Below are 11,871 nucleotides of genomic sequence, written 5' to 3' on the forward strand. Positions count from 1 at the left end.
TATCAACGAACGTCTCAAATTTAAAATTTACGGTAATGTCGTCCATCCTGTCGCTCTCTATGGTTCTGAGTGTTCACTGACTATAAAAGACAATGAACGGCGTCTTATGATAATGGAGACGAAGATGCTGCGTTGGACTAGTGGTGTGACACGTTTTGAGAATCGAAGTCAATGGTAAGTGACCAAAAGACCGGTGGCTTGACACGCTGGATGGGGATTTAAAAGCCTCGCAAAAACATCCAGATCAAGCATTTGATAGAACCAAATGGCGAAACTGATCATGACGAGCCGACCCTGCTTGTGAACGGAAAAAAGACTGAAGACGAAGGAGAAGCTGTAATTCCATCTCCTGATGGCGACTTATGATTCAACGGTCCCTTGTCTTTTGTTGGCAGGATTTCCAGGCCGCCAACCCCATCACTCCATGTTCATACTGCCGGAAAACAGGCTTCCTTCTTTATCTCTTGTTGACTTACAGGTAAAACTTTCGCATCTATGAGATTGCTCCTCGCGCGTTTCGAATTCACAGACTTGTTTGTTCTCCCAGGCTTCTTTTTTCTGTCTGTGGACTCGCGTCTTCGTAAGACAGACGTTAAATCAAAGGGACAAGTCAGATAGTTCCCCAGAAATCAGATCATTACAAACATAAATTTAGAGTGATATTAAGAAGGTAGCTCCATCCCGGATAACGAAGTATGGGAATAGCGTACATATATAAATCATTCAAAAGGTTTAAATGTTAGCTCATCAAATTTAAATTTCAGATTGGATCCCGACAAATCCTTTCTACTTCCGAGAAAACGGACATTTGAGTGGATTGTGGAACATCCCAGAATTAGCAATTTTAAAACCCGTGAAAACAAGAGATAGATCAATAACTCTAATTGCATTATTCAAATAAAGTCAGATACCGTTGAGATGCAACTTTCGGTTAATAATTAATTTCAACTTCGACTTGCCTTCGCAAATCCGGCGCCGCATACCATCCTCCGAACGACTCGTTCCACAAAAACCAGAATTTGACATAACTGAACTCATCGAACGCAAACCATATAGTTCTCCCGTTTTCTCATGCCTTATCATTCGCAACAAAAAACATCGCATATTGTTTAGTTCATGAACGTCAAAACGATCAGCTGCTGGAGTGCACTGCTTGACAGATAGTCCGGTTAGGTTATATTTGACATAAATAATACAAAAATTGGACCAGGGCCAATTTTGGGCTCCCGTCTCTCAATATTTTTAGTCCATGTGCGGGCTCCGGTACAGTCAGGACTGGCCTTTTTCTTGACTAATTTGTGCACTTTCTACACGAGACGACTAGACCGTAATTGTCTCACAATTGGTGTCCTAAATCGCGGACCCGCCAATTGTCTAGTCTCCAATTGGGAACAGAAATGCTGGAATTGGCCGAAATCAATTAGTCGGTTCTTCCCACGCATTTCATCCTTCCGGTTTAAGTGAAAAGTTGTGTAAAGTTTGCTCTTGAATGTATAGTACGTCGCGTTTACGTGAAATATACTTTTGGCGGCAATTGAGCGCTGAAGTGAATTAAGTTATAAAGGTTTAAGGCTCACTAAAGAGAAATGGTATGTACTTCGGAGAAAATGCCCACATAACACTTTCCAAATAGAGAAATAAGTTCGTTTGTAAATCTTCTTGCCAAATAAGCTCATTCGCTCATCGTACTAAATTCACTTCTCGTCCTTTACATCCCAATACAATTTCGCTGAGTGCTTTCATCTGCGCAATCCCCTTACGAGATCATAGTCAGCATCTATTACCTTCAGCGTAATCATTTTAGTGTTTCTAAACTCCCATACTCTCAACTCCGCAGGCTGTTTTAGGCGGTCAACTAGTCATTACATTAATAATGGCCAGCATTATTCAGAAAATGAATGCACACATTTCCTTCGCAAGATGGCTGCTTTGCCATACCGGCTTGGTTCGCTATCTGGATCCTACGGACGACCAGCTTCGGACGCTTGCCGGAATCGGCAAAGAGAAGGGCAAAGGGAAAAATCATCAGAAAGAACGACCCCAAAGCTTCCACGTATCCAGGAACATCGACATAGACTTGGAGACTGCGAAGGTCGGTTCACTGGATGTCATGTACTTACGATACTTCACGGAATACCAGTGGCTCGTGGACTTCAGCATTTACGCGGCTATTGTGTACATATCGTCCGAGGTATTACTCTTCAAGTCTTCTTATAAACTTTAAACTAATTCAGGCTTTGAAGGTTTACAGCATTTGGTTCCCGGCGAAGGAGGAAGTGAACTTGAGTATGGTGTGGTGCCTACTAGTCATCTTTTTCGCTTTGTATCCTTTTAAAATATTATCTTCTACCATGAATTATCTAGCAACCGGATTGAAGATGACCAACATCAGGTGGTTGGGGATCAACCCAAGCCAACTTAATGCAACTCTCCAATCTAACGAAATTCACTAAAGCTTAAGGAACAAAAAACTTTTTCTGATAATTTCGTGACGGTAAAAATATTGAGGGTTCCCTGGGTTTCTGTAGATTGACTAAGATATTACGGACCGTTCCACTAAAGGCTCTGGGAACTCACCATTCGAGGAGCTATTCCACTCGATGAGGAAGTTGGAAAAGGCTGCTTGTTACATTCCACTTACACGATTTCTGAGGAAAGTTATCTACGAGCTACACTACACTACAGTTCGGCTTGGAACACTGGAAATTTTTCGCCTTCGTCAATTGCCAGTGTGTGACGTGTATCGGTCTATAGGTAATGGTACTGACTACGAATTCCTCGACAAGCTCTTGGAAGATTTTAATGCCATAAGATGAATTGGTGGTCCCTCGACCACTCCTATCCGTCAAAAAATGATCTCAAAGTCTGCTATGTAAACACAACAATGGTTACGCCATCTTAAAAAACCTATGCTGGAGTTTCTTCCTCGTATGCAGAACACAATTAAGATTCAAATTTGAATTAGGTTTGTAAGATGCGTAAAACACAACGTGATATAAATAGTACATCCTAGGCGGCTCTTCCTTGTATGACCTTCACTTATCGGCTACCATGGGATAGTGTAGGGCCAGCGCGAAGAATTCGGTGCCGCCGTTGGCAGAGACATTGTTGAAGAGCAGGTGGAGCGGTGATTTAAACTCCGCACACTGCTCCACAATGATTCGAGGGTGTTAATATGGTCGGTACATGGGAATTAAAAGCGCAAACCAACCTGTTCGCAGCGGCAATAAGAACCTTTTGCCTTATACTTGACTTTCGCCAGATGGGAGAAAACAGACTCAATGCCCAAGCATTTCCGGGCAAAAGATACACCTCTAACTGTCAAACAATAGACCTTATGGTAGACTCCGTGTTCGAAAATTGTGCCGCCAATTACGGAGCAGTAGAAGCTATAGGAAACCTCTTGAAATTGTCATTATAGTCTCGAAGACGTTATTTCCCCATAAAATGTTCCAGCAAAGTATTATCAGAGCCCCTTCTCAAATTACCTCCCGCCATCACAATGTCACCTTTCGGAAGCCTCTCCTAGACAGTATTCTGTTCCTCCTTCTCCTTTCTGTATCGGAAGACTCCGTTGGTGGGTAATACTATACTATTGAGATATTCCTCATTCCAGGCCGATATCTCGCAATCAATATTCTGTTGGATATCACTTCCGGAAGCATTCCTTATTCTGCTCTGGAATTTGCGGTAGCGGTATGCATTAATCCGACACTCGAGTCGGGCTTGCTTTGAGCAGTCTTTTCAGAAAGAAAAAGAGCTCTTAAGCTATACCATCTTCGAAAAACTTTCACACATTCCGAAATCCAATCATCCATCAAACCGATGAAGAAAACAAGATTATAGCCGAAACATTAGTCCAATACTAATGATGCAAGGCATGCTTTGAGTAAATTCTGGGGGGCACTACTACAACAGAGGATCCGCTTCCCGGGTTAATAGTAAATACTATTAATATGAGTGAATTTCACCGCAGCTTACTCCCTGATCCGACCAGGTGTTACACGGCCATCGAGACTTAGGTCGCAAATATTCTCCTTCTTACGCAGCTAGAATTTGATTTTAGCTTTATTTTTAAGGTTTTCTGTGAAACAAAACCTTATTAAAATCGATTCAATGTCTGTCTGTCTGTCACACGCACTTTTCTCCAAAACGGCTAAACCGATCCGAACGAAATTTAGTGGAAAGATGGGAACTATCAAATCCCGCATACAGCGAGTGGCATAGATTTATGTGGAGTTTAAAGGGAGGCTCCCCATACATGCAAAGGGGGGATTCAAACAAATTTTTCAAAGGATATAACCGTGGGTATTAAATGAAAGGTCTCGATTTGTACTTTCCGGAACTGAGATTAGTTTTGGCGTGAATTGGAAAGTGCGTGAGTAAGGAGTCAAAATATACGCACTTAAAGTGAGACAGGGCTCATTTTCAGAAACTACCGAAACTTAAAAATCCGAAAAAAATCAGGGTGGTGTGCTTAGATGAAATCTGGGCCTCAACATATGTCCGATTCCGATATCTGCTCAAATAAACTTACTAATATAAGGCCTACAAATAAGTTCTGTCGGTTTTTTCTTTAAATTTGAAGCTTTATTGTGAAAGATTGGTTATACATTCATTGTTCAAAGTATTGCCCATCGCTAGCCACAACTTTCTTCCATCTTTCAAACAATTCATAGATACCATCGCACCAAAAATTGGCCTGCTTGGCCGCTATCCACTCATCGAGCCATTTTTTGAGTTCGTCGTAATTGGAGAAATGCTGGTCAGCCAAGCCATGCTGCATCGACCGTAACAAATGGTAATCAGAAGGAGCAATGTGTGGAGAGTACAGCGGGTGGGGTAGGACTTCCCATTTCAACGTTTCAGGATATGTTTTAACGGGCTGTGCAACATGTGGACGAGCATTGTCATGTTGCAAAATAACTTTATCATGCCTTTGCTGCTATTGCGACCGTTTTTTCTTGAGTTCGCGGCTCAAACGCATCATTTGACGTCGGTAAAGTTTGCCCGTGGCCGTTTCGTTCGGTTTTAGCAGCTCATAGTATACCACACCCAGCTGGTCCCACCATATACACAGCATGATCTTCTCACCATGAATATTCGCTTTGGCCGTCGATGATGAAGCATGGCCAGGGTATCCCCACGTTGCCCGACGCTTGGGATTATCGTAATGGATCCACTTTTCATCGCCAGTAACTATTCGATGCAGAAAACCCACCCTTCCTTTCTTGTCGTTGGAGCAGATGTTCGCACGTGAAAAAACGGCGTTCGACGTCTCTTGGCTTCAGTTCATACGAAACCCAATTTCCGAGCTTTCGCATCATTCCCGCTGCTTTTAAACGGTTGGAAATGGCTTGCTGAGTGACTCCAAGTGTTTTTCCAAGTTCTTCTTCCGTTTGCGATGGATCTTGGTCGAGTCGAGCAATGCCTCTCCTTCTTCATCTTCAAAAATTGTTGGCCGTCCGGCGAGCTCTTCGTCTTCCAAGTCGAAATTGCTTTTAAACCGTTCAAACCACTTCTGACACGTTCGTTCAGATAGAGCATGGTCACCATAAACTTCCACCAAAATGCGATGACTTTCGGTTGCTTGGTTGTTATGAAACTGTTATGGTAGCTGCCCACGGTGCAATACTTTTTCCGTGTCACGTTCCAAACCATGCAGAAGTTACTGCATTTTTTCCAAATTTCTCAGATATAGGTTCTGATGAATTATATTAATGTACCCAGATTGGTACTTGGATCGTTGATTGCGTTGCTCTCTTGATTAAATTCTTCGGCATCAATATCGGCCCTGCTTTCAGATTGTAATATATTTTGTTTCCTCAAACAGTTGTTTTGTGAGATATGGATGTCATTCAAGTATAGCTTTTACTTCCTCCGCGTGCCCAAACTAAAGTTTAGCCACAAAGACTAAAAGTATTTCTTCCTCCGAATGGAATCTTCTACCTGGACCATTTTTAGTGTATTTTTTTAAGCTCGTTCAATATTTTCGCCGAGTTCCTTGTGAGTTCATCGGCCTTGGTGTCCATCTTGACCATGTTTAAGGCATTGTAGTGACTACAGGTTCGTGTCGTAAATCAAAGTTCAATGAATTAAGGATGCCCGGCATATAAACTTAGTTTGTGTCTCGAAGGTAAGAAGATTGTTATGCTATAAACTCAAGTTCTTGTAGAAGATTGGATGTGTGTGTGTATGAGGTGAAGGAGAGGCAAAACCTCTGAGCACTCAGACCCTACTTGTCCATTGTACTCAATTCTCCCGACTAAATATCCCGGATTCATGTCTTGCAAGATTGCTGCACTAAGCATGTGATGTTACCCGCTGTAGTTGGAGCACACCAGCACCGAAAATCTGATGTCTGATGCAGCCATAGGGAGTAGAAAAAAGTTCCATGGATCCCGCTTCCTCATTACAGGATATACACGTGTCATCTTGAAAAATCCCTTTTCTGTACATATGCTCAGATAGTGAATTATGGTCAGTCAGAATGCCTACAATATTCTTACAAATCATCCTGCTTTTCGACAGTATAAACTTTGGAGTATATTTGCTTCGTTTTGCCAGGAAAAGTTTGGTGTGTTTAGCAGTATTAAGGCTGTGTCACCTGCCATTATGGGAAGCTTGTTCCCAATTTTTGAAAGTAGCATTAGCCAACTACAGCTACACTCCAATTGCTGGTTCCGACCCAGACAGGGGGGGGGGGGGGGTGACACAGGAAATTTCATTTTCCTCTAAACAAAAATGACCGGGTACCCAGAGTAGTTCCACCGTATTGAATCTAGAAACAGAGTTGAAACGGTTTCTATTCTCCTGAAAGATTTTTGAAGTAATAAAAGGACTGCTCAACGCCCTCAATGTAGCTTAATATCGCTACAAATCGCTATGCGCCTGCCCTTCAATCGCTCGTCAAGCACCCAAGTTGCCACCCTTAGGATCGCATTCCACCTCGGCCTGAAAGACCGTTGCATATTGTCCCCTGCTCCAGAACCCGGTTCTGTTTTTGAGCCATCGCTGTAGAAGACGTCAGTATTTCTGACACGCATTTTTCTGCTTCGTCCCCGTTTTCTCTACGTTTCAAGATAACTTCATATCTTCTACCAAACAGATGAGGATCCGAAAATTAGAAAGCATTGTGAAAACTGAATTCAGTTCTCCAATAACTTTTCAATGCTTTGTGCACCCCACGTCCATTGTTTCCCCAATGATCTAATCGAATTAGCCTATGAGGTGCGCTCATTGTAGTGTTCTGAATAAATAAATGCGAGGGCTGCGAACTGAGTAATGCACAATAGATGTAATTCTCATCGCACCGGTAATACCTAGACACACAGTTCTTTGCAGTGTGGCTCGTTTACAGCGAAGCCTATTTTTTCCACGTCAATCCACAACACTACAGATGCATTGGCGAATGTCAGCCTAATAAAATGCAGCATATATCCAGATTACTACCTAAGTCTAAGTCCCCATGTGGGGACAAAGGTCCGCCTACACAGCCCATAACCTGTGAGAGTTCGTTACATCTTTATCTCTACATGTTTGTTTCAAAGAAGCTTCTTGTCTAGAATAACTCCCAGATATTTCACTTCTTCGGAGAGTTGCAGGGTTGTACCCCTCATCTATGGAAGGCAAAGAATATTCAGTTTCCTCCTTTATGTAAATAACACCATTGATTTTATTTGGATTTATTGAATGTCCATCGCACTGGTCAAACGGGAAGAATAAAGATAGCAGACTACAACTTTGAGACCGTTGATAATTTCTCCTATCTAGGGTCGAAAATCACAACCGATAACAGCTACGATGATGAAAACCGCGCACGGTTGTTGTCAGCCAACAGGGCCCATTTCAACTTACAAAAACTGTTCCGCCCGAAACGTCTCACCATAGGGTCAAAGCTCTTACTATACAAAACAATGATCTTGCCAGTCCTCATGTATTCCTCGGAGACTTGGGTTCTTAGCAAGAAAAATTGCGAACTCTTGGCCGTCTTCGAGAGAAGAATCCTCCGAAGAATTTTTGGCCCCCTACATGAGGATGGACGATTTCGTAGCCTACATAACGACGAAATCTATGAGCGACACCATGACCGTCCGATTGTGGATAAAATCCGGCTCAATAGGTTACGGTGGGCGGGTCACTTAATCCGTATGGATGAAGATGATCCCACCCGGAAAGTCTATAAGGGCAATATCTATGGTAGAAAAAGAAAACGAAGCAGACCCTGCCTAAGATGTAGCGATAGCGTAGGTCAGGACGCCAGACAGCTTTTAGGGATATCGAATTGGTGGACATTGAGTTAAAATCGGGATGTCTGGAGTTCCTTATTAAAGCAGGCCTAGACCGGATACCGGTTGTTGCGCGACGAATATTTCTACCTACCGTACCGAAATCGTGACCAACAACTAGCACAGCCACGTCGTCCGCATAAGCTAGAGTGTGTATTGGCAGATTTTGCAGTTCGCGTAGTAGTGAGGTGATCAACATACTCCACAGAAGCGCTGATAACACACCACCGTCGGGGTAGACTTTCGTTGCATTCGCTTTTAGGTAGTGATTGACACCCTCTTCAGCACACAGCAATTTCTGCCTTAGCATAGCATAGATCCACTTAATGAAAGTTTCATCACAACCATGCTCTCTGGCGGCATCGCAGAGCTTCTGGAAAGGTGCAAAGTGAAACGCCGCTTCAGTGTCCGCGGGCACTCCTATCGCGTGCTCGCCTTTCAGAGTTGCGTCCTCTATCTTTAAAACTAGTGAGTGCAAAGCAGACTCACAGGACTTTCCACGTTGATAAGCGTGTTGGTTTTCATTTAATGGGTGCGAACTTAGCGCCTTCTCACAAATGTGACGCTCAACCAGCCAACCAATTTAGCGAAAATAATGTTAAGCTGATTTGTCTGAAGATCTTTGGATTTGAATAATCATCTTTCCGAGGATTAGGTATGAAGACAACCTTAACCTTCTGCTAACAGGAAGGCATATAGCCCAGAGCAAGACACCTTCATAAAATATTTCTTAGAAACTTCTCTAAGTGCTCAATGTCCTCCTTTAGAATCGCTGGATAGATGCCACCCATGCCAGGTGCTTTGAAGTGTTCAAAGGGTAGTATAGGAGCTCTGGCCTTTTCATTGTTAACAACCTCTCTCGCATTGTCCCAATTCCCCTTGTAACACTTTCGTGTTGAAGAGTTTGCAAAAAGCGCCAATTTTCTCCCTCCTACCTCTGTCACCTGTTTTTCTGGTGTGCTTTCAGCAGAGTCTGTATAGACTCAAATCTGGAATTCGTGAAAATTCCATCCGGTTTTCTAAGAGAGTCGAACTTGGCCGACTCATCCTTTTTAAGAATTTTGGGTTAAGAATAATGAATTTAATTACCAATAAATTTTCTATTAATTGTTGGATAGAATAGAATACTATTCTATTGGCATCGTTATATTCTAGACTTTGAAGGGTATTTGAACTTGTTAGTTCGCTTTGATATTCTTGATGTTTGGGTGATGTTGCCTCCGTTCTTATCTTAGTGTGCTTGGGACGAAGATGACACGTCTAACAATTACTCGTTATAAAGCTTTGCCTGAATCGTTTCGTGCCATGTGTGAAAATACAAATGGTGTTATATCGCCAAAAACTAAAAAATAATATTTTCCTTAATTCTTGAATTATCGCCAACAGAAAACTTCTAGGTTCGTTAACAGTTCTTTATTTTAGAAGCGAAGAATCAATTGCAGAAAGATCGATGTGCATTATTGCTTGCCTAGTTTACTTGCTAATAGCCATGATTGTCCTCACGCTAGACGATAGCATTTTAGAGACTGGCCTAGAGCAAGCATACACAAACTTCAACAAGAGTGCCTCAGCATTTTTGGCGGAACAAGGAGTGTCGAATTCGTAATGAAAATACAGTTCAAAAACTTACATATTAACTATTTTTTTAATTTTCAGTGGGCCTGCTTCCAAAATAGTATTAAAATTTTTCATAGCAGTTTTGTGTGGCCTTCTGGGATCCCTATTCACATTTCCTGGGTTAAGGATCGCTCAAATGCACTGGGACTCCTTGAAGTATGGAGACAGTAATAAAATCGAGCCAAGCAGTACTAATTTTTTTTTTCTAAATTTCAGATATTGCAGAACGACAAAATTAATGCAAATCATACTGAATACTAGTTTCGCTCTTCCATTCGTTCTAGTTGTACTTTGGATCAAGCCAATAAGCCGTGACTATTTAACGGATCGAACTTTTGGCGGAATGGACAAACCTATGTAAGAATGCTTACAATCCCATCTCCATTATTTCAATAATATTTTCAATTATAGCCTGACAAGTCACGCCTTCGAAGCAATTCGTTTGCTTTTGATGATATTCGCGGTATTGCTAAGATTCGCTCTGTTGCCTACCTACCTTCAGGCCTATTTGAACATAGCTTACGATCGTATCGAGAGCATGAAAAAAGAAGGTGGACGCATCACTAATATTGAGTTGCGACGGAAGGTAATTGGAAAGCATTACAAGGAAAGGTTATTTTATAACTAAATACAATTTTCATCAGGTTTCTTCAGTGTTCTCATACCTGTGTGTTGTGACGCTCCAATTCGCCGCTCCTTTAATCTTGTGCTTATTCTTCACATTGATGTATAAAAGTCTTAGCGGTTTCAGTTGGTTCACCCCCGCTGCTACTATTCCAAATGATAGCATCAATGAAATAATTTCGACCACAGAAGGTTCAGGCGATGGGTCCGGGGATTATATAAAGAGTGAAGGATTGGATTTATTGCAATCTGCACAAACAATCCAAGCATCATGGCACGGCCTTAGGAAGGCAAGGCTAAAATTATGAACTTTAATTTTCAAATTGCTAATGTTAAAATTTTATCACAGGTTTTCAGCTCGGAAGTATATAAGGGATTCCTTGGTTTTGCTGTGTGGTGGAGCTATTTCTCCTTGTTTGCAACATCTGCGTTGGGTGTGTTTTATCAGTCATATTTCACTAAAGTATGAAAGACTTTATGAGATAACTGAGCGTTATTTGTATTTCTTCAAAGAAATTTTCTATTATACATTTTTGTATAAAAAAAAGTCGAAAAGCAATACAATAAAGAGATTAGTCTTTGATTTAGAAATTGTTTGTTGTAGATTGAACGTTTATAAAGTGCACTAACCCTTAAGATTTATCATCATCATCAACGGCGCAACAATTGGTATTCGGTCTAGGCCTGCCTTAATAAGGAACTCCAGACATCCCGGTCTTGCGCCGAGGTCCACCAATTCGATATCCCTAAAAGCTGTCTGGCGTCCTAACCTACGTCATCGCTCCATCTTAGGCAGGGTCTGCCTCGTCTTCTTTTTCTACCATAGATATTGCCCTTATAGACTTTCCGGGTGGGATCATCCTCATCCATACGGATTAAGTGACCCGCCCACCGTAACCGGTCATGGTATCGCTCATAGATTTCGTCATTGTGTAGGCTACGGAATCGTCCATCCTCATGTAGGGGGCCAAAAATTCTTCGGAGGATTCTTCTCTCGAACGCGGCCAGGATTTCGCAATTTTTCTTGCTGGGAACCCAAGTTTCCGAGGAATACATGAGGACTGGCAAGATCATAGTCTTGTACAGTAAGAGCTTTGACCCTATGGTGAGACGTTTCGAGCGGAACAGTTTTTGTAAGCTGAAATGGGCTCTGTTGGCTGATAACAACCGTGCGCGGATTTCATCATCCTAGCTGTTATTGGTTGTGATTTTCGACCCTAGATAGGAGAAATTGGTCTCAAAGTTGTGTTCTCCTATCCTTATTCTTCTTCGTGTTTGACCAGTGCGGTTTGATGTTGTTGGTTGGTTTGTTTTCGGTGCTGACGTTGCCACCATATATTTT

At 42.0% G+C, this 11,871-nt stretch overlaps 1 protein-coding gene across 1 annotated transcript; it reads left to right on the forward strand.

The window, feature by feature from the left end:
* Positions 1-1,147: 1,147 nt before the first annotated feature.
* On the forward strand, positions 1,148-11,120 carry LOC119649743 (transmembrane protein 161B). The gene is made up of 9 exons (XM_038052031.1): positions 1,148-1,589; positions 1,838-2,191; positions 2,244-2,323; positions 9,675-9,890; positions 9,945-10,061; positions 10,122-10,262; positions 10,317-10,491; positions 10,550-10,819; positions 10,879-11,120. The coding sequence occupies exons 1-9, from the start codon at positions 1,587-1,589 to the stop codon at positions 10,996-10,998; spliced, it is 1,476 nt and encodes a 491-aa protein (XP_037907959.1). The 5' UTR covers positions 1,148-1,586; the 3' UTR covers positions 10,999-11,120.
* Positions 11,121-11,871: the final 751 nt, after the last annotated feature.

Source organism: Hermetia illucens, chromosome 2 (genome assembly GCF_905115235.1).
Source record: "Hermetia illucens chromosome 2, iHerIll2.2.curated.20191125, whole genome shotgun sequence".
NCBI lineage: Eukaryota > Metazoa > Arthropoda > Insecta > Diptera > Stratiomyidae > Hermetia > Hermetia illucens.

Bases quoted from the DNA above. Each gene is read 5' to 3' on its own strand.
- LOC119649743 (XM_038052031.1), top strand. The intron at 2,192-2,243 runs GTATTACTCTTC...CAGGCTTTGAAG, and splicing joins TTGTGTACATATCGTCCGAG to GTTTACAGCATTTGGTTCCC. The intron at 10,492-10,549 runs GTAATTGGAAAG...AATTTTCATCAG, and splicing joins ATATTGAGTTGCGACGGAAG to GTTTCTTCAGTGTTCTCATA.